Source organism: Trematomus bernacchii, unplaced genomic scaffold (assembly GCF_902827165.1).
Source record: "Trematomus bernacchii unplaced genomic scaffold, fTreBer1.1, whole genome shotgun sequence".
Lineage (NCBI taxonomy): Eukaryota > Metazoa > Chordata > Actinopteri > Perciformes > Nototheniidae > Trematomus > Trematomus bernacchii.
Window position 1 is genome coordinate 18,580,488 of NW_022987564.1, and position 24,680 is coordinate 18,605,167.

General features: G+C 39.8%; 1 protein-coding gene across 1 annotated transcript in view; it reads right to left on the minus strand.

Moving 5' to 3' along the window:
- The window catches only part of rnf19b (ring finger protein 19B), a 37,342-nt gene extending 12,907 nt beyond the window's left edge, over positions 1-24,435 (minus strand). The window contains exons 1-2 of the mRNA XM_034124732.1: positions 24,170-24,435; positions 7,068-8,327 (exon numbers count right to left, since the gene is read on the minus strand). Of these exons, the coding sequence (XP_033980623.1) occupies positions 7,068-7,729 (662 nt within the window). The 5' untranslated portion in view covers positions 7,730-8,327; positions 24,170-24,435. The remainder of the gene's footprint in view (positions 1-7,067; positions 8,328-24,169) is intronic.
- Between the last annotated feature and the right edge of the window lie 245 nt (positions 24,436-24,680).

Below are 24,680 nucleotides of genomic sequence, written 5' to 3' on the forward strand. Positions count from 1 at the left end.
TACATATGCCAGGCCTGTAGGTGGTGCTGTTCTCACAGAATCAGCCCTTGCAAAAACAGAGCTAAAAAAGTGCAAATTGAGCAAAATGAGGCATGGCTAAAATGCATGATCTGTTTGGTATTTTGAAAGAAAAAAAAAAGGTATAAATATGCCTTATATAGGTATGGTCCTACACTATATTATTATAATATAGCATGATAGGTCCACTTTAAGTATATTTAGATGCTTATACTTTCAAACCTTTACTCGAGTAACATTTGCAATTCAGAACTTTTACTTGTAAAAGAGTATTCCTATACTCTGGTACTTCTACTTTAAGTACAAGACCTGAGTACTTGTCCCACCTCTGCCAGACAGGCATCAGAAGGTCAAATGTTCACCTAACTGACTCAATGCTGAAATAGCTGTATAAAGCTTGGATTCAACAGAGGGAAACAAAAACACAGAGATGCCAAGTTTGCATTTTTTTATCTGCAACATAAGCGCTGTGGTTCAAGCTGGCCTAAACAGACAACAAAACAGCAGTTGGAACAAGCTCTTCATAAGAAAGACAATTTCATAACCATTTTGTTTTGTTTTAAATTGCCCACCATTTGACAACGCCATTTTCCTCAGCTGAAATCCAACTTGTTAACATGTATACTGCCTGTCTTTAAAATGTAAAACAGTGAGGTGACACAGGAAAAGTAATGGGTACAGATACAAACATATTGTACTGAGTATATACAAATTATGAACTCAAGTTGTTTGGATTTTCAAATATCTTTTAAACTAAAGGATGACTTATTTCCTTATATGTTGAGAACATTCTCCCACTTCTTAAGCTAAATAAACTCTTCAAAAGCCTCTGCTAGACAAGTTCATTGTCACAAAGCTGGAAACAGGGCTGTACAAAAAACAAAATATTTAAAGAAAGTTGGTTCTGTAAGGGCAGTGACACAGCCTCAATCATATGATGATCTCATAGAATATAATGCATTAAACTACTCATCAGCATATACAGGAGGTACAATTAGCACAACCTTAAAGGAGCCCGATTATGCTTTTTGGGTTTTCCCTTTCCTGTAGTGTGTTATGTAGGATTTTATGCATGTAAATGGTCTGCAAAGGCTAAAATCCCAAAGTTCCCTCCAGAGGGAGAGTGCACTGATCCGCAGATCCCCACAGCCATAATGCCGCTAGCATGGGATGAAAACAACTGGAGGAAAGAGAAAGGGTTCTGCGTGTCTGCGCTCCACACCTTTCCCCCAGAAGAGCATCCTACCTCAAAGCAATTTCACAATTGGTGGGTTTTGGGCTGAGAGCTCATCAGGCTGACATCTCCAGGATGGAAAAAGAAGAAAAGGAACAAAGGGAGAGGTGTTGAGATATATGAAAACAAAAGAGTGTAAGAGGATCGTGTTAGATCACGAGACGTTAATGTGGAATAAAACGAGACAGATTCAGAGGAAAGAGGCGGGGAGGTTTATGAGGGCTGACATGCTGCGTGTTCAGAGGAAGCGTGCCCAAACACTCCTGTCAGCGTTCAGCCTCACCAGGAGCCACCTGGGAATCCTGCTGAGCTTGTAAACGCAACGCTACAACACACATTCAGATGCTCACTAATAGTCTGCTGTATGTAACTGAGCGGGCATCAGTGTGACACAGAAACATGAAAAACACATTAAGTGTCCGACGACATGCACGTGCACACAGAGTCCAGTGTGATCACGTATTGATCTGTTTAATTAAGCCCCAACTCCTGTTACCCCTGGCAACGCTCCCTCTATGCCGCATCGATAGTCGCCATAGCAACTGACAGCCAGAGGAGACAGCACTCTTTGTTCTCGATCTCACGGGAAGAGACCTGATTGGCTGTATGAAACGAGCAGGGCGGAGGTGTTGTGACGGTCAAGTGGATAAGTCAGACACATTTACCAGTTGTAGATTTGTTTTGGTATAAATTGATTAATGTATTTGTTTACAGTGAAAATGCTCATACAAAAGACCCAAAGATTGTTTGGTTTGTGTAACATGTCAATGTTTTGGGTAAACACCCCAAAAAACAGTTTATATTCATTCTATTTTAAGACTTTGTTTTCGGAAAGTGCAGCAGCTTAAGAATACCTTCACAATTTGCTGTTATATATATATATACTGAATATATATATATTGTTTATTATTTAATTTTTTACAAACTAAAATGACACTTATGGCAGTTACTTATGGAGGCCCTTTTATGCTTTTTGGGGTTTCTCTTGCCTGTAGTGACATCACTATGTAATACTCGCGCTTCTATTGGCTAGCGCTCCAACACATTGAATGCGATAGGATAAGGGGCGGGACAACTTTAAGCGGTTGACCAATCAAAACAGACTAATTTTACAAAGTAGAGAAGAACACACATTTCCATCAGTGTGCAACAATACTTTTCGGTCATTTTAACACTGCAATTCAAGATGCCATACCTAATGACTTAATAGCCAAACACCTGATGGCTAGATTTTGTTAATGTACTATATCATAAAAAAACAAATCATGTCCTGATTTTCAGAGTAAAATGTAACCTTTGGAAAAGCATGGATGTATTGATTGATTAGAGCAGAATACACCTTTTCATCAGTGTGCAGCAACTGCTTGTGTGTTGTGTTTGATCAATATATTCACTTACTCAACTTATAACAATATAAACATATATATTTGCCAATAACTCGGAAAAAGTGAAACGTAGACTTAGCAATTAGAAAAGAGCAAATTAAAAGTTTGAGCTTTCATAAAATATGGTTGAATTTATTTAGTATTTGTTTTTGCTAAAGATGTAGCATCATGACAAAATGAGCCATGCTTTTAAAGTCGGGTTTCAACAATCATTAAGACATGTTTCTTGATGTCTGAAAAAAAGAAAAGCAGTCAGTAGCTTTAAGAAAGTATTTGAAGTATCTAAGTATTTTTTTGCGAGTTTTATAATTTTTTGTTTACCAGAACTTACTGTTAAAGAAGCATAAATAGAATTCATTGCAGAAGAAAAAACTGACAACCCAACATTAATCATTTATACTATTATATACAGCAGTTGCTTATTTACATATCCAGCAGACATGAAGATATATTAACATACATTTAGAGTCATGTTTCATGAATCCTAATGGTGCCATAATCACTTTTAGCTCTTTTAGCAACAATCACTTCAAACTGCTGAGAAATGTCTACTAGACTTTCTTTTTCCTTGTAACTGTCAAGAAGCCAAACTGGTGAGATTAATAATCTTTTTAAACTATTTCATAATATGCAGAACAGCTGCGAGAAGTATAAAACGTCATAAACACTTGTATAAATATTCTACTGTATTTATTACAAGAAAGACAGGTCAGATTTACATAACAGGTGGCCAACACACCTACACACACACACACACACACACACACACACACACACACACACACACACACACACACACACACACACACACACACACACACACACACACACACACACACTTATTCTCAGCTTAAAACACTACATTAACAGTTGTATTGACGATATTCACACTTATTACGCTTTTTCTGTGAAAGCAACCTCGAGTGACCGACAGTCTGGAACTGGAGCTGGCAGGTGTGTTTTTGTGTGTGTGTATTTGTGTGTTAGTGTGTGTGTTTACAGAGCTGTGTCTCTGTCTCCAGCTGGGGCTGTTTGTGGTGAATAATCTGGACTTGCTTAACTTGGTTTAAAGAGGTGTTGAGTCACCGCTGGCGTGAGATGGAGCATCGTAGCGGTAAATATGTAGGTCAGCAGTCAACCTCTCCTACAATGATACTGCTGAAGCAAACACACACTTTTTTAACCAGATTATCATCTCCGCGCTGATTGCTTATCTCCGTCTACATAAACTTGGGCCTGTTGCAATAACAACTTCATAAAATATATATATTTCAATTAAAGCTGCAAGCAGAGATGATCGGGCCTTCGCACACCCTCACACGTTGGGGGGTTTCCAGGATCCCTGTGGCCGCAGCACTGAATCACCATCGTCATGAACTGATCCGTATCGATAACCTGATTTGTTCTGATTATGTGTGCATTAAAAAGCTACACACACACACACACACACACACACACACACACACACACACACACACACACACACACACACACACACACACACACACACACACACACACACACACACACACACACACACACACACACACACACACACACACTTATTCTCAGCTTAAAACACTATATTAACAGTTGTATTGACGATATTCGGGGATACAACTGTTATCCCCGAATATCGGGCGCGCGTCCGAAACTTGGCACACACGTTAACAATGATGAACTTAGTTAACTGATATGGTTGTTGTGTTTTGGTGTGGCAAGGTGGTTCTATAGAACCCCCAAAATCCTTAATGAAGCAGACCCCGCTGTACGTGACACCATGCCTGTTCAATATCTAACATCTAGGTGTCAGGTACAGCGAGGTTCATCATTGTTAACGTGTGTGCCAAGTTTCATACACATACATCGCTAAGCCCGAAAAATAAGTACTTCCTGTCTCATAGCAACAATGCAGTACCCCAGCAACAGCGTTCTACGACACTGCACAAGCCTCATCGTCTGGCAACTGTCACAGTTAACTTTAGAAGCACATCAGCAGACAATGAAAATAGAGATAGACAGAGCTACATTGTTTAAACTCAAGTAGAAAAGTTATACATTTATTGACTTAACTCAATAATGTTTAATAAAGTTTGATGCTAACATTAGCAACTTGATGCTACTGGTTTGCCACACTGAGTGAGGCTGTAGCAGGGAAGCCCCTGTGTTGAATCCAGAGAACATGTGTATTCATCCTACAGTATGAACTCAAGTTTCTAGTTCATTTGTTGTTTCTGCTTTAAAAATGATCATAGTCACGCTTAATGATTCTCAAAAGATGAACCCTTACTATTTAAGATATACCAATATATCTCTTCATCTAAAAGGCTAGTTGTCATGACAGTTTCTGAGAAAACCCATTCCCTCAGTGAGGATAAACTATTTTGATTTCAATTTCAGGAAAGAAAGTTAGCATACAGACATGTTGAATGTTCCTGAATGTCTTTTTTATTAACATAAAATAAAATGAGATTAAGCTGTGAAAAGTATTGCCATATAATAAATAAAAACGGTAAAGTAAAGGAAAAATCGTAATTATTTAAAAAAGATATATTTTTTTTTCTAAAATGATAATCACTACCAAAAAAGGGAACCAGCCTGAACTCTCGTGACATTGAGACACAGAAAGTGAAAAGACCTGTCATTCCAGGAGATGGAGCTCTGCTGCTATGCTTTACAATTATTCCCTATTATATTTCACAAAACAATAATGTCTTAAATGATCGTCGTAGATCAGATTTTGATCTGAAACCAACTGGAGTCGTAGTAAAAGACTCAAATTGATGGCCATTTCTACGCAGTTCTCGAACCACGTGAGTATATTTTTTAATCTGTAGCATCATACTTACGAGACATTATACTGAACAAGAAAAATAAAAAACTTTTTGGAAAAAAATCAACTTAACTTAAACTAGCAAATTATCTCTAAAAACGAAATCAAACAAACTAAAATGTTGCCAAAAGTATGGCAATTGAACATTCTAGACTATTATACTTTAACTGTTGAAAGAAGATGAAATATAAAACCCTTTGATGTACAGTAGGCGTATGTCACCCGGTCATGGAGATACAAACCGAAAATCCGAGACGTGAAGCTACATACAGACAGATTGATTCAAAGATACCACACGGACGCTTTGGCCTCCCCCTGCGACAATACCTGTATTACTGTACAAAACCACAGCAGAACAACAGCAGCCAATATCTGCGTTCCACCTTCCCACACACAGTAACACAAACACTATGAATCACTCTTGCTTTCTATGATGAAACAAACGCCTCCAATTTGTTCCAGAAACCTAACGAGAGCTTCTCTACCTCCAAAACCTTCTGAATCTCCCCTCCTCCCACAGCCCTCTGACATTTCACATTCTACTTCCTCATCCCCTCTTTCTCTTTTTCTAACTGCTAATCCAGACAGAAAAATATAGAAATGTATCATGACTCTTTAGCAATAACCCTCATCTGAAAGAGTGAGGAAGTCAAAAACAAGATGTTAAAGCTGTTAAAACTAAATGACAAAAGACATTATTTCTCATTTATAAAACTAATTCCTGCATTAAATCAAACATATCCTGTCCCAGGTGACTAAACGCTTACGGCTTTCTCACTCATTCTAGTTTAGTTTCTGTTTCTTGTGGTTGCATATTTGTTTTTATTTATCTTACAAGGGGATTTCCTTTTAGGGAGACAGAGTTCATTTCCGTTCAGGAACAAACTTTTGAGAACATGACAGTTGAATGTTCTAAAGCCTAATCTCTGATCAGATCTCTTGATACTATTATAAAAAATAGAAACCAACTAAGCAGAGAAACAAGACACACTTTCCACACAGTCCAATAAACTACTGATGAAGATATAAATTGATTAATCTTTCAGTCGAATGATCGCAAATAAATTGGTAAAGTATCCAATGTCAAACATTCCTTGGTTTCAGTGTCTTAAATGTTAAAACAATTGCTGCTTTTCTCTGTTTATTGCTACTTGGATATCTTTTCTTGGCTTTCGGACGAAATATCATAAACTGAAATATCATAAACTGAAATAAGCACAGTGATGCCCGATGCCTACTGTAGGCCTCTTCAAACCCGGATGCAGCACATTGCATCCAATATCAATTGAATCTTCTTGGCACTAGTTAATAGATGGATACTTTATAGTACATGGTACGGAACATTTAAAACGTTATCAGGCGGTTTAAATTTGTTTCTCAATATTTTATTTTTGTATCGATGGTTTTATCTGTCTTCTTTGTCATTGCCATAACTTCAAAGCTGCTTCATTTTTGGTATTTTCATATTCAGGAAAGGTTCCCTAATTTGGGTAATCCCTTGGTGAGGTGGTTTTTGCAATAAGGAAACATGTTTGGGGAATACCAATATGATTTTAGAAAGATTTCAGCAGAGAGGACATGATGGAGAGTTTCTTACCCGCAGTCAGGCGCCGGGCACCATCGACAGTCCGGGTCAGAGGCCAGGCACCTCCGCAGCAAGAACTCCTCATACTTCTCCAGCAGGGCCGCGTCGTCCAAGATGTCCGCCACCTGTCGCGGAGACAGTCTCTCGGCACATTCAGGGCAGCTGAGCTGGACTCTGCTCTCTGTGATCTCGATGCGGAGGTACTGGCGCAGGCAACAGAGGCAGGAGCGGTGGCTGCAGCCCAGCAGCTCGGGCAGCTGCTCGGGGGGCTGGAGCACCAGGCACAGGGGGCACTCCAGGAGGCTGGCATCCCCAGAGGAAGGGGCTCCATCCAGGGATGGCTGGCTGGAGGAGAGTGGCTCTGAGGGCGTGCCGGAGGCGGCGTCCTGGGGGGTCGTGGTGGCTGTGGCGGTGGTCGTTGTGGGAGTAGCAGAGGCTGCAGGGGGTGCTGAGCTCAAGGCAGAAGGGAGAAGCGGTTGTTGTGTGTGGTGATGTTGGTGTAGATGGGATAAAGGGGTGGCTGCTGCTCCTTTGGGGCCCCTGGCACCCCGTTTGCTGTGGAAGAGGCTGTGGAAGGAGATGCGGCCGTGGCGTTTGCCAGCCGCACGGCACTTAGGGTTAGGGATGCCGCTCACCGAGGAGTGAGGCGACTCGGAGTCCTTTTCTGATCCCATGATCCCAGAAGAGACACACAGGCCCGGGTATTGCCCCCCGAGACACGTTAATGTCTTGCAGAGGGACACTCAGCTTCACAAAAACACACTGAGTCACACACACAAGGGAGGACTTGTCCCCTGTGAGAACCAAACTGGAATGCAAATGATATCTGAGTTCCTGTTAGAGAAACTTGGCCAGTCACCCCCTTCTCTTCCCTTTTATGAGAAAAGAAAACGTTACCCGTAAAGAGTAAAATAACAGTGACGTAAAAACTGAAAATGAAAGTTCAATGTGAAAAATAAATCCCCTTAAGTTCCCAATGTTTCTCTTAAACTCGGCGTTCAAAAGTTGCAATTCTTTCATCTCCCAGGCAGACGTCGAGGTGACACCTTACTGCGATTATCAAAATGTTCATGTTCATGTCTGTTCCGATGAATTACTCACCTTAAAAAATATACAGGGTAAAAAAAGGAATGAAAAACTGAATCATCCACAGGTCAGTCTGAATGTTATGATTTATCCTCAGAATGGATTGAATTCTCCTCAGCTGAGCCTCTACTCAGCTCGTCTTCCTCTGTTCTTGTTGAACGCCGGTCTCTCTCTGTATGCTGTTTTCTGTCAGGAAGAGGAGAGCAGGAAGTTAGCACAAAGAGCATGCTCAGTATGACACACACCTCGCTCCCTCCCTCTCTTTTTGTCTCGGCTTTGCTCTTCCTGGGTTTCAATTTGATCATTAACTCTTGTGACCGTGAACTGATAACCCATCTGGGCTGAAGCATTTAAATAAACACACACAGATACACACAAGCTAATGCTACACTGTATGTGTTAAATAACCTTAATTAAAAAGGTTCAATTCAAATGAGAAGCATGTTATAGTGAAATACATGACATCATCAACCAGTCTCTCTGTATATATATATAAATATAATCTCCATCATGCTCAGTACCACAAGCTCTTCCTCCACTTCACACTGCGCTGCTAGTGCCGTTGCCATGGTGACGCTCACTATGAGCGAGGCAACAGCGACCCACTCTGTGACTGGCACTCACACACACACACACACACACACACACACACACACACACACACACACACACACACACACACACACACACACACACACACACACACACACACACACACACACACACACACACACACACACACACACACACGAAAATATACACACACAAGTGATTATTCCTACATATAGAAGCATTAGAAGGCTTGCTTACACCTGTCAACCAACACCAGTCACACACATACATTTAATATAATGATTATATTCATTACATGTACACACACACACCCACACACCTTCCTTACACACCTCTGACACACGCAAATGAAAAAGGAAAGAATTATGTGATAATGATATGCATGTAAATATCCATCGCACAAACACCCAACTACACACTTACACACAAAACATATGTTCTTTTCTTCCTATAAAAAAACACTTTGAAATCCTTAAAACAGACTCATAAAAAGACACGTTCAAATGGACACAGACACATGTAACTCATATATAAATGGATGTTTATTTCTTTAAATATCAGATTATAAATTCACTTCTAAAATCTGTAATAAAAACATTAAAATACATGTTGAAACCTGTATATGAACATGTACGTACACTGCATGTACACACACACACACACACACACACACACACACACACACACACACACACACACACACACACACACACACACACACACACACACACACACACACACACACACACACACACACACACACACACACACACACACACACACACACACACACACGCCTCTGAATGAACACAGTTGAAAAGTGATACTTGTGTTCACGTATGTATAATTACATTCTGTGTCCTCACTACAATTACAGGCTGTGTAAGCTGATGTTAAGGAGTGTGTAAGAAATACTAAACAGCATGCTTTTAAGTTATTTAGTTGCATTTTATTTTTGATTATGTATTTTAAGTGTTTGGTTGAAACACCTAAGAAAAGAAATGTAAAGGGTTTATTTATTCAATATCCCTTTTCCTTGAAGATGAATGCAATTTAGGGTTAGGTTTTTTTTGTTTAATTAATGAGATGTTTATATTAATTGAACTTGGGAAAACCGGAGAGTCCCGGAGAAAACCCAACATACAGCTGTTGTTTTTGTTTCATTCATTGAACACAGGGAACCCGGAGTACCCGGTGTAAACCTCCAAAAACCCTTTCACTTAAATAATACAAGACCCTTTCCTGCAGACATCTGAGATGGTTCTGCCCACTGAGGAGAAGAATCTGCAGATTTGGCTACCCTTTCTTGGTGTTGTCGTCAGCCGATATGTGATGATGACGGCAATGTGTTTCTGTAGTGCAGGATCCTCTAAGTACAAACAGCTAAGCACCTTTTCCGCGCAGCCGTACACCTTACATAAGTCCCGGAAAATGGCCTTGTCAAGATCTTTCAAGGCCCCAGGTTTGGGACCAAAATCAACCCACTCGATATCGGGCATTGTTTTCTCCAACAGACGACTAACGATGTCATTAACGTTTTCAAGGGCGCAGTCCACTTTAGCTTTCATAAAAATCCGCGAAACCAGCCTCTGCAAGACTATTTTGATTACCGCTTTTGTTTCCTTTGGCGTTTCAACTACTCTCACCGATGTTCGTACCAGTGACTGGCTGTCCTTAAGGGCACTTTGTACTCTATCACTGTGGCCACCAACCTGAGTTTTCTGCCACCACTTCATGAGTACCATGAAATCCCACACTTTGTTTTGTACCTCACTACGCTTCTTCGAACGTGACAAATATGTGCCAGTGTGAGTTGAGGGCTGAGGAGCCACTGATGTGCGAGGTGCCTGCTTTTGAATTTGTCCTGGGAGAGTATCAGGCAATTCATGTTTGAGGAGGTATGAGAGGAGGATATCAGTCAGTTCCTTTGTGAACACAAGGACTTCAGCACTGGGAATAGTGTTAAGACCCTTGAACACACTAATCTGATCTCCAACCTGTGTGTTTTTCCCATCCCTTGGCTGAAGCAAACGATCTACATCATCCATAAGTGACTGCACTGTGGACCTGCTGTCAGCTTTGGAGCCCTTCTGAAATGTAGACTTCAGTTGTGTAAAGATGCGAAGTATCCATGCTTTTGCAAAGTGTTTCGTAAAAAAGTTCCTTATCTTGTGCTCTATATCTTCCAAAGAAAGTTTGTGCTTATCTGCTCTTTCTGATGTTGGGGTTGCTGCAGCTGCCATCTCCTCGAAACCCTCCAGTCCTTCAGCTATTGCCATTGCAATATCGTCTGCAAGAACTGAACTCTCCTGAGAGCTTTGAGACTGCACAATCTCGGAGTCAGTATCAGACACAGGAGTCAAAAGAGGTCCAATGATCTCTTTCACCTCCTTATTGATTATGTCCTGGACAGTTTTACTTTTTGCAGAGTCAGAGCTGCCAAGGGATGAGCTATTCTCTGGGGTCTCAGTCCTTGCACTTTTGACTGGGGACTGAGAGTGGTCACTGTTGCTTGCCTGCCTCATATCTTTGTCATTTTTTGATTCTGCCAGCAAGTATTCTTTTGTTAGAGAGCACAAGAATCTCGTCTTGGCGGCAAATTCCTTTAACATTTTGGTGGCATGACCAACCATAGTATTAAGTCTGTTAGGTTGAGTGACATGCTGGCTTATTGTAAACTCTGCAGAGCGCATTCTGGTGAGGGAAGAGTTGAGACTTCTTACAACCTCTTTACTGATCAAGGTTCTCAAGCGCTTCGAGCTAACACTCTGCACAGAAGGATTCTTCAAGCCCAAGACGTCGGCAACACTCTGAGTGAGTGTGGTGCCCATACTTAGCACAATACTCTCCTCCGACACAACAACATTTGTGTTCACAATACCCTTCAACAAGTGTGAAGTCACAGATGTTACAATGCTTAAAACAAGTTCTGCCAACAAAACTTTAGTTGCGTCATCCGGGGTGCCGGTATCTAACAACAGCACCTGTTCTTTAGTTATGCTTTTATAAAAGTTCTCCACCTGGGGACGAACATTATCCACCCTAACCTCCAGTGTTTCCATTGTCTGTGGTGTTCCTTGTCTATCCATGGTATTGTTCCTGAATAATTATTGCAGATAATCTTAGATGTGTTCTGTAAATGTTTTGAATGCGCTGGTGTGTTAAAACTACCGAAAGCGATATGGTCCTATTTGCAAACCTTTGAGAATGCTGTCATGACATCATTTGGAAATGGCTTTGAAACCAAAGGCATTCCAAAATGATGTCATCACCTTGCTATGATGTCATCATCTGATGAAAGTACAAAAGCAAAAGACTGTTCCGTGTCACGGTTGCTAGGCAACGGCGGCACCTCATGGGAGGTTCCATTACATAATATTTTAAAAATAAACATTTTTAGACCATTAAATCTTGTTTCACTGGAAAAACTGTCTAAAACTCAAACATGTACAACTGAATCAGGAGAACTTCAATCTGAGTTGATCATTTGCAACAACAAAATGTCAGAAAGTTGTGAAAAATATCCAGTTTTTCAGACAACATCTTGTTTTGTTGGACCAACGGAACATAACTTGAGAAGTTGCAATTGAGAGTGACAGGATATTTGATGAATAAATGACAATGAATCCATTCAACAAGTATTTGTTGTATTCTGCACTGAAGTATTGAAAAACGATTGACAGAGAGCAAAAGAAGGACATTTTTAACAGGTACAGGATGTATTCAGATTATTCACTTAAGAAGATGTACAGAAGAGTACACATTTGAATCTAATGAAATTGTACATTTCCTTACTGTGGGAAAAATAAATTATTTCTGAAATCATGCATCTAAAAAGTTACCTAATTAGGAGTAGGCTATATTTTGTTGTATTTTGTAATACAATGTAAATAGGAAAAGAGCATTTCACTGGTGTTTAGGTGAATTTATTTTATATGCTGTAACTTTTAACTGCAGTACAATACATGTTGGGTAATAAAGTACTATAGTACTCCATAATAGTTGCGTCTAAATTGTAATGGAATGGAGTATAGGCCAATTTATATGTGTGCAATACTTAACTACTTACCACCACTGGAAAACTCACACCCTATAAAACAGTTTGTTTCTGTCCTGAGAACACACAGTACTGTCTGTTTTTCCCAACCTTAATTTCAGTTAAGTGCACAGATGGCAAGAATAAGAAGCAGCAAGCTTTATTGTCCAGAAAAAAAAAAACGTGTTTGCAATCTTGAATGGAGAGACTGAATGTGTTTCTAGAGTATGTGTGACAAATGAGCAAAAGAAAGGAAAAAGCGACTGAAACGTATATAATAATGTTTTTTATTTTAAATATCAAGTACACATCTAAACAACATCTACAGTAGCCTAGTCGTTTAAAGAGTGTGTGTGTGTGTGTGTGTGTGTGTGTGTGTGTGTGTGTGTGTGTGTGTGTGTGTGTGTGTGTGTGTGTGTGTGTGTGTGTGTGTGTGTGTGTGTGTGTGTGTGTGTGTGTGTGTGTGTGTGCGCACACTGAATTGAGCAGCAGTGGAGTAGGAGGACAAGTGTGGAACAAAATGTGTGTGAGCATGTTGATAACAAATCAAGCCAAGATTGTGAAGTTCTCAGGCTGTTCAGACAAGATCTGCCAAACGACAGCATAATAATCACAGCACACAAACAGACACACACGCTTCAGTGTTAGAATCTGTGTGCTGTATACAGGTGTGCATCTGTGGAAGTTGATTGCTGTTATGCAACAAGATGAATCACTGCCAGCCTCAACACTTCTGCCTTTACAAGAACGCCCTCACCACCGCTAAGTCCTCCTACTACTCCAACCTCATCAGTTCTGGAAAAGGTAACACGAGAAACCTCTTCTTAACCGTCAGACACCTACTTCAACCTCCCACAACCCTCCCCACAGACATCTCATCTGATGACTGCAATGACTTTCTGAATTTCTTCAATAGCAAACTCAACACCATCCACCTGCAACTGGCTGCATCCAGCCAAAGATGACCCACAGTGGCTGAGCTCCACCAGTCACCAGCTAATCCCCACCCTGTCCAATCTTTCACCAGCTACTGAGTTCTCCATCACTGAGCTCATCCGTAAATCCAAACCTACTACCTGTCAGCTCGACCCACTCTCCACTGCCCTCGTTAAAGCATGTGTGCCCTCTACTTGTCCCTTGATCACAAGAATCATTAACTCGTCCCTCGCAACTGGAACTGTAACGCCAAACCTCAAAACTGCTGCAATAACACCAACACTCAAAAAACCTGGAGCTAACCGAGATTACCTGAATAACTACAGGCCCATCTCTAACCTCTCCTTCATCTCAAAAACCCTTGAAAGAGTGGTTGCTGGCCAACTTCAACAACACCTGGACAAAAACAACCTTCATGAACCCTTCCAATCGGGTTTCCGCTCAAAGCACATCACCGAAACAGCGCTGGTAAAAATCACCAACGACCTCCTCCGTGCAGCTGACTCTGGACTGCTCACCATCCTAATCCTCCTTGACCTCACAGCTGCCTTTGACACCATCTCGCACAAACTGCTTATCAAACGTCTGGCAGACATTGGGATCACTGGTACTGCACTCTCATGGCTTTCATCCTACCTCACAGACAGAAAACAATATGTCCGTCTCAGCACCCACCAGTCAAGCTGCTCCAACAATTAATCTAAATGTTACTGATATGGCAATATGCCTATGCAATTTTTTAATTGCAGGAGATATATTTGTTTAAAAAATGCCTTTTTTATTAAATATTGTCTCTTGCGGAGAATTTCTTGGCCTGAAGCATTGTTCTCTACAGACTGAATCGTCTTTGTTTGTTACAGATCCCCACGAAAATCACACTGCAATCATCCTAATGTGTATTTCATTCCAATGAAAGAATAGTTAGGTGAAAGTGATCATTCCATCTAAATGGGATTATTTGAAATTGTTTAGCTGTAGTTTAAAAATAAACAATGTACATTTTTCTTAAACTGGTAATCACGTCTTGTATGTGAAATTTGAATCCGAGCAACAGTAACTTAGCAACAGTTCCAAATGGAGAAAAAAGAACACAGTTTATTTACTTTATAGAAGTTCAGTAGAGTTGTAATGTAGCATAAATACTCAAGTATTGTTCAAGTTACTCTGAGATGAACATAAGTGCAGTACTTAATAATACACTTAGTCACACTGCAGCCTTTTCCGCTCACATTATAATGCCAAATACATAATTTATTACATGTCATAGGGCCTGACTTCCTAAGAACTTGAAAGCTGTTTATTAGTGCGAATGCTGTTTACATTATTCACACTAACTACACATTCATTCACTCCTACTTACATTTAATATCTAACTTCTTCAGCCTACTTTCTGCTACAGAAACCATTCAACTATTACATTATTCAGCCATTTCAGGACATTGAGGCTATACATGTTGTTGTTTATACCTTTTTTAAACCTTTTCTTTTAAATATTAAGCTTCTTCACTATTTTTCCTACTCTTCCAGTTTAACATTTCACTGTCAAGTTTTCAACAAAGTCATTGCAATGCATTTGAGCTGTAACAATTTGATTCAAATAATTTCACTTTTCTGCATTTCTCCGCTAAGTTCAGCAACACACTGACTTGGTTTCTGTAGCTAAAAGCAGCTACCATTCAGCTAATAAAATATTCAGCTTTTTCTGCATTTTCTGCTAAATTCAGCCACACATGTTCACAGTTTACAGCATTCGCACGCATTTTCAGCAGGAAATGCATTTTCTAGTTGTCATTGTTGATTCCAGGGAAAACCGTCAGGAAACTCAGACTATCAATTTACACCGCTGTGCTTGTGACTCATTGACAAAACAGAGAAAACTAAACATGGCTCGACAAACCAGCTCAACGGCCTGTATTTGTTACAAAATATCATATAAAGTATACCAACCAACATACACAGAACACAACACTTTGATTTAACTTTAAAAAGGCAGTCACATAAAACAGAAACAGTAATCTAGGAACGTTTCGATGTATAATGTTTCACAAATCAGGCTAAAGTCATTATCCTGTTGTTGCACTCAGTGCTCAAGAGCATTCAATCCATTTGGATAAAAGCTTCAGCTAGAAGCCTAAATCTAAAGTGACTTTGTTCTAACATGACCAGACAGATCCACAGGGACCCGGGGGCCACAGACAGCTGAGCTCACACTGTTTTGTTGTGATACCGACTAAAACCCTGCTAATCTGATGCGGGACTCTGGACAGAACAGGTGGTCCCCAGGAGCTAATAATGTTTATGTTGTGTGTGTGTGTGGGGGGGGGGGGGGGGGGGTCGAGCTAATTAGATACCATCAGCTAATAGACATGGGGAAACAACGTAAACCCTGACCCTGCTTGTCATGTTTCTAGAGAGCAATCTTAGCACAACGTCCTATAAATAACCTATGTATAAGTGCCAAAAGACACGTTTTTGCAGAAACGTATATTTATTAAGTCAATTTTGATAGCACAATGTAATTGCTTTAGAATGATGAGACCATCAGCGTTTTCATTTGTTCCCTATAACCTCAACCTGAAGACCCCCTGCTGATAAAAGTGAAGGAGCTCTAATTAGCACCGATGCTAGCAGCGACAACAGCGGCTCGTGCTGTCTTAAAAGGTTGACCAGCTATTCTAATGCCACAAGCAAGCCCCAAGAAACGGTGGTCAGTTGTCAGTCATGGGACACCATTGGAAACAAAAAGCTTTTTCCCATTGACTTATATTGAGATAGAGACATAAAATGCGCTAAAAGCTGAATAAATGTCCCTCCATTTATTTGACTGAGCTGAGATCCACCATGGCTTCGGGAAGATACAAGTACGCATGCTCTATGGGCCAGAAGTGGCCAAATGATCTGGGTATTTTTGTTCTCGAGTCAGGCCATTTTGGCTCCATGCGCCACCGAGCAACTTTTATAGAAATGAACGTGGCCGCCGCTCCAACGACATATCCAGTTCTCTTTAAACATCTATGGTCACAAGCCAGCTATATATGTATTCACTATAAGCTATTTTATCTCAATCTGTGATTTACATTGAAGGTTACCCATTACACACACAATATGTAGTTTTCTGCCGCTAGCAATCTCTAAAAAAATAACAATTTTAAAACGTTAAAAAAATTAAACTGCCTTTTCAAGTGGAGAAAATAATCCAACAGTTTCTCAGAATTTGCAAAATGCACGATAATCCAAATCTCTGTTGTCAAATTGAATGCTTACTATGTTATAAAAAGGACATGTTTCATGTAGTATAACCTATATGTGTCATTGTAAAGTTGAAAACAGTTCTTTTTAAACTGTTAGACCATAACTACAGAGGCACCCTCTTATGTCTAGAGAATGCACTCACCCACGTAGCCGTTGTTCTGTTGTCAGGCATCACCCAGCCTTGAGGTTATTACACTGTTAATGGACCGAATAGAAAAGCAGCACAGACTGCACCTCCTCATTGTGAGCGGCTCAATGTTCCTTCTTTTTAGAGAAGAGGTCAAGCAAACATCCTCACTTTAGAGGATTTCTGTGAGAACATTTGGTCCTCGTAGAAACACACATTTCAAGGCTACTTTTAGTGAGCAGAAGGACCGCACATTAGATTTTACGATGAATTTAGTGCATTATAATGATGCATAAAAAAAGGACCTTAAGCCCCCCCAACACAAATTAGAAATGTACTTCCTTTTTTTAACTTAATAATTCAGAGAGGCCATGACCTTTTTCAACATCCCACAGTGATTCACACAAGTGTTAACAGTGACACCGGAGACCTGCTAAGTACAGCTGTAGAAAGGTAATGAGATGTTAGTGGAGATGAAGTTTCCAGTGTTTTCAAAACTGAAACATCGTCAGTTAACGTCCAAACAAGAAACTCTTAAACATGCCGATAAATTAGCTCTCTTTCTGTCATACTTAACTGAAAAACTGACAAAGAACTAATGCATAAATATCATTTTTACAAGATCATCTTAAATATGTTCAGCAATGAGCAAACTGGACTCATCTCTTGCCATGCAATCATAAGATGACAATCTTAAACACTAATAGTCTCCTAGATAAGTGTAGTCTAATGTATTTATATTTTATTTAGCTAACATTAAATGTTTACACAGAAAACAAACGTGTAGCAACGAATATTAGTTGACTAGGGATGTGTCAAACACAAGATGATGTTGTATTTTATATTGTAAGATATGTGGTGAAAAATGGGTCCTTTATTTACTTTAAGGTTACCTTCATGCAAAAGAATCACTCGTAATGTGTGTTCAAGCTCACTTCTCTCTTTAAATTCATGGGTTAAGCTGGCGCTATTTTCCTTAAGGGGTGGGGCAGTGGCAAAAGCACATGAGCACAGCTGGAGGAAATGACTTCCTTTCTAAATTGTCTCTGCCGTAATATTTTGCTATAAAGCATCTTGGCCACAGCTAAAGGGAGTGTCATTGTAGGACTAAAGCAAAGTATTTGACCTGATGTTTTTACAGTTCATCTTGAAAGTGATCTCTTGATAGTGATCTCTATTGAATCGTTGTTAAAGAGGACATATGCTGCTCACTTTCAGTTTTATATTTGTATTGCGTGCCTCTATTGTGACATGTCTACATGCTTTAATGTTCATAAAGCTCTTTATTTTTCTCATACTGCCTGTGCTGCAGCACCTCTTTTCATCCTCTGTCTGAAACCAGAGCCCAGTCTGCTCTGATTGGTTAGCTGGCCGGCTCTGTTGTGATTGGTCAACCACTTTGAGATGTCCCGCCCCTTAGCCTGCTATCACGTGCAATGTGTTTGAGCACCGGCCAATAGAAACGTGAGTGTAACATAATGTGTGGGAGAGAAACTCCCTCTGGAGGGAACTTTGGGATTTTAGCCTTTGCAGACCATTTACACAGAAAGAAACGTTTATAACACACTACAGGAAAAGAGAAAACCACAAAAAGCATAATAGGGCATCTTTAAAATATTTAGGTTAAGACCAATGTGGTCCATATTAGGGATGGGAACGATTAATCGGATATTCGAAATTATTCAGGTATTCGAATATGAGAATATGAGTTATGAATATTTTTATTGTAATTTTTTTTTTTTGGGAGGGGTGCCTAAGTTGATTACATATCAGTGGCGAGCCGTCAGGGCCCTCTAGGCCCTCTGTGAGGGCCTAAGATATTCCAAAAAATAATATTTAAAAACATTAAAAATATATATATTTTTTTTAAATATATATTTTTTTAATATTATTTTTGTTATATTTTTCATTAGTTTTACCGAAAAAAAACTTGATTTAATAAAATAACATTTCCAAATAAATAAATCCTTCGAATCTGCCTGTTCAGTCTCTGTTTGAATGTCAGTTACTATAGCGGGCCTCTCTGCGATTCACAGAGGGCCCGCTATAGTAACTGAACGAGAGAGTAATGTCAAATGACACAACAATTGACCAATCATATCTTCCCTCTAAATGGGTGGGTTTTATTATCGCGGACTTTATGACGAGTTCCGCCCGCTGTGAAACTTTTCTTGTTTCCATAGCAACAACAACTTCCTGTCAACAGCGTGAACTCGCCTTCAAAATAAAAGCATGCCAAATTACATTTAAGACATACAACTGCAACGAAAGTAACAAAGACAATGCAATATCATTTTCAATGTCAAAGAACACAAATTGGGTTCACAGGTGTTGTTTTGTGTGGTAGAGGGTTGCTGTCATTGATGCGTTTTGCACCCTGGGCCGTTGTTTTGATATTCCGCTGAAGTATACGCTGTGACGTAATAACTCTTTTTTTTTCTTTTTTTCGAGGGAAGGGGTGGGGGTCAGAGGGCCTAGGTATAAAGCTCACGGCTCGCCACTGTTACATATTATCAAATGGAATAATTCAATGTATACGACAGTGCCATAGGTGTGTTAGGTCTAAAGGTGTGTTTTGCTCCGCTCACCGGTCCCTCACAGCGGGCAGAGCTGCAGGTGCTGATCTCTCTCTCTCGCGTCCGGTTATACTTCACTCGCGTTTATGTCCAAATCCATCAGAAAACCAAGTTATGTTTTAAGCATGAAAGCTGTAGGCCTATAGCTGTCAACTGTTCAAACTGTGATCACCAGTTCAATACATTTGACAAATTCGACTTGGTTTCTATACTTATTTGAACATGTATTTTCTTTTTTTGTAAACATTTTTCCCACATTTTTTTTTTTTTATAGGATATGTACATTTCGGTTAATCGGTTAAACATTTTTTTGGGGGTCGAATATTCGAATATATATTTCAAATTCCCATCCCGAGTGCACTACTATCCCAAGAGCAATGCTGCTAGCATTTATCATATAACCTTTTAATCATCTACAGTAACCCTCTATTATGTTTACAACAGATAGGAACTTGGCTGGCGCAGCTCCCAGCCGTTCTCTGGAAAATGACCTCATATTCACTCTGAACATCTCATTCTCTGCTGTCCATGTCTCAAACCATCACTTCACAAGCAATCCCCCATAACCACATGCGTTAAAGACTTTTTTTAAGGTTAACCATTTCATGAAATACTGTATCTTGCTCATTGGCACCTAAACTGTTTTTGTGATTTTTTTGGTTCTTGCCAAGAGTTATACAAGAAGTTTAAAACCACTTTAGTGGAAAAAATGCATTTTTATATAAATATAGCCAAAATATTCAAATGTTAAGGAATGTGTTTAACTGTAACTACATATTTCTCTATTAATTAAATCTCATTAAAATGTTTCAAGTCTGTATCAGTTTATCTTACAATAAAAAAACATTAAAAATATCCATCAAACACAAACCATTGTAGCAGATACAGCTGTGTCAGAAAAGATTGATTGTTAAGATTTACTGGCAAAGTTGGTTTCTTATAATATGAAAGTCAGAAATTAAACTGTTTCACTTTCATAAATGGGTTTTTGTTCAGGAGAAAATAAACATTTCCAGTAAACTAGTTGAAGTAAACAGTTTTTTTACCGACACACAGAACATGAAGTACTAATAATTTACTGTCAATATTTCACACATCCACCAGAAACACTTTTCAAACAGCAGGGCCACCCACATTACAACACTGTTTTTTTGTCGGCAAAGTGGTTCGATGTTGGCGTGTGCATGGGGGCGAGCTGATGATGAGAGTGATATTACCGATAATGGAGGCAGCTCATACTTCTGTGGAAAAACACACATGATGACCTGCTCTTCCTGGGAATCCTGTGTATGTGTGTGTGTGTGTGTGTGTGTGCGTGCGTGCGTGCGTGCGTGCGTGTGTGTGTGTTGTGTGTGTCTTATCTTCCTCCCTAGAAAACCATTCAAAGATCTGGCAAAATGCAGATCACTAAGAGTTTTGCAGGGTGTAATACCCCTATAATCAACTGCCAAATAAACTTCACAAGAATAATATATGTGCTTGAGATATGATTTATTTATCTGCTGTTGATAGAAATGACACACCCTCTTGGAAATTGACTACACAGTTGGACGATAACCATATCACCTCTTTTATGATACTTTATTCCTACTGTAAGAAATCTAGGGAAACTACTATGGTTCTACTAAACGTGCTATTGCTCTATGAGGATTTTTTATCAATCAGCTGATTTACGGAAAGATAATCAGCCAATTTGCAATTTATAACTGTGGTGAAGACATGTGATGAGAGGGTTCGGGATACGTTTTGGGAAGGATATGGCCTGATAACACAAATGGAGCCAAGTCATTGTTGTGCAATTCACGAGTCAGACTCGAGGCGTAAACTTTGTAAGTCCTTAACGAGTCATAGAGCACTGTTCCCCTAAATGGAATGCCATTTTGTCACCCACACCCGTTGTATGCTGCAGATTGTTTTTTAATGGCGTTTAGTTTTTGTACACATACAATATTGTCTTTGATTGAAAAATCTGACTGGAGCTCAGTATTGTTGCTTTATTTCACTTTAATTTAAGAATATCAGAATGTTGCTCTATACAGTAGTCAACTTAAGGTGGGCTGACCTTAAAGATGAACTTACTATTAAGCTTTTTTTTCCCTTTTTTTTTTTTCCATTTAAAATATGTATTGTCCGTTTAATGTTTTATAATAAGCATAACTAACTGCAAAACATGTTAGCACCAAATCTACCTAAAGTACCAAAAGCACTAATTTTTCAAAATGTCCCATTGTCAAAATGATATACTATATTATTCCATTCATGGGTTCACCATTTTAATGTTGACCGGGTAAAGGAGAAGCTAATGCTAGCTACTTTATATAGTGCCATTAGCCTAATCCATAATAAACCATCATTATGTATTAGTTGAATTATTGTTTAAATAATAAAATAAATGTAGTGCATTACATTTAAATACTTAACATAACGTCTCCCTTTCTTTTTGCATACACACACACCACTACACACACACACACACACACACACACACACACACACACACACACACACACACACACACAAGGCGATGCACTGGAAGGTAGAGGGAATTAGGCTGGGAGCTTCTATAATTAGAGGAGCGTTCAGGAGCCATACTGCTGAGTTGTTTAATGTTTAATGTCAAGCCTGCAGTTGCAAAGAGCAAACCTCTGAGCACCTCTTAACACACACACATTTTTATAACATCCCCTCACACACACATACAGAAAGATGCCTTTACAGAGAAGTAGGTGAGCAGCTGTAACAATAGTAAACTGACTGAGTGGATTCAGGTTTCACAATACACACACACACACACACACACACACACACACACACACACACACACACACACACACACACACACACACACACACACACACACACACACACACACACACACACACACACACACACACACACACACACACACACACACACACACACACACACACACACAGCGCTCTGTAATTCCCAGCTATTGTCTGTAACCTGAAGCCTTGATGACATAGGAACCCAAAGCTACTCTGGACGAGGAAATGGTCAAACACAGGACGAGAAAAAGAGGAACTGATTAGCACATGGACAAAGACCATATGCTGGTTGAGGTCACTTTAAACAAATTATAGAGCTTTTGTTTGTCTACGATCTTATGTTGGATTTATACCTAAAATAACACATATCGTTTATTTTTGAACGCTTACACAGATTTAAAAAGATAAGAAAGAACCCATACCTGACCTTAAAACCATATTCAACTTTAAGGTGGATAAACTAAATGTTGTTGCTGCTCTTCTCCACAGCAGTACATTGCTCAGCTCCCATGGCCATTTTCTCCTGTCTGTTTCTCATAACTGGAGGCGTGCTGACCGCCTTCACTGTAGGTAATAGCCTGACTATGGAAAAGTACCTCATATAACCCCACTTCACAATCCACACTATCCAAACCATTCGTTTAAGTCATGATATCGAATTTGCTAGTTCTTTTTAAATATTCAAACTTTCTCCCTCCATCTGTTCAGCATATTTCTATCCAAAGCTAATGTTAATAAGGATTATTTGCTGTTGTTTTTGACCCCTCTAGATTCGAAGAAACACATGTCTCTTTTTTAATCTGAACAAATCCACATCTTTGGACTTCTAATTGAATGTCCAAAAAACTAAGTAGAGCCAATAAATACCTCAATCCTACCCTTATTACCAATCACAATTGAGCCTATAAGCACTCCTTAGCTGGCATTATTATGGCAGTAATATAGTACAACCTGCTGACTGTTGTTTATCTGTAGATTTTAGTGTAATTAGCAATAAGTAGGTGTTTCTACAGCCCCGTTATTTACACAAAACCTACAAGTTGGTTACCAAAACATTACGATGCTGGAAAATGTCACCACACCTTTTTCCACCTTGAGTAGCACGATAGTCAAAGCTGTCCTTAAATAAACACAAATAAATATTTAAAATGTTCATATAATATTCGTGTGAAGAGTTTTTATTTGGGCCTCGACATCTTACAGTATCATAACATCCCTTCTGTTCTGCTGCCTTGTCCAGATATCTTTTTAAAACTCTAGTCTTTTTTTCCCTTTTATTCCTCACAGGAAAATATACAGCTTGTCCTCAGCCAAACCACACATTGACCAGGGAGTGGCAGGAGCATGAATGTTTTAGAAAGGGAAAGGATTTCAACTCTGGATGACTTGGATAAAGAGCTGAAGACATTTTGTTTTTATAGTTTATGATTATTTCCAGACATGCAGCAGTACTAACACTGGACACTGATTTGTATCCTCCCTACATGTTACATGGACATGTTCCTTCCCTGTAAGGATGGTTTGGGAGGTTCTGGTCTGAGTTGCACTCCTGACTAGCAGATGCAGATAACCTAAGTGTCATTTTAAGAGGTTATTTGACCAAATTGCTTCACTCCTTTTGAGGTGGCAGTTTTTATTTTAATATAGGTCGTCTAAATAAACAACAGGGCTCATTGAACCCATGACATATCAGACAGACATCTCCTGCGGCAGAGGCGGGTTCTCCGCCGGGCACTCACCTTGCTGTGGACCGGGTCTCTTCGACAGGAGGCTGGGGAGAGATGCGACGGACACCCCGGCTCCAGTCTCGGCTCCCTTCTTGCGTTTATCGATAAAGCTGTAGGTATTAACAGTCCTCTGTAACCGTTCCCAGCTGTCTCCTTTCGGGGGGATCCTGGCAGGTGATGGTGGGTCTCTATTCCTCCAGAAACGCTCTCTGTTTAATCTCCGCAGCTCGCGCTCGGTCCCTCTCTCGTGCTGCTCCACCACCGCTGCCCTCTGACGTCACGGAGGAAAGCCCCGCCGGTGACGTTACGCCGTCCTTACGGAAGCCCCGCCCCTCAGGAAGTCCAGCTGGCGTTTACTGTAAAATGTGATAGTGGGGAAAAAGAGGAAACCTACTGGGAAAATTAAAATTAACATAGAGCATTGTGTTCAAACTCCAGGAACACTTTTTATCACTGCTCTTATCACTTTTAATCTGCTTTGTTTATTCTCAGACTAACAACAGACAATAGTATCTGTGATAGC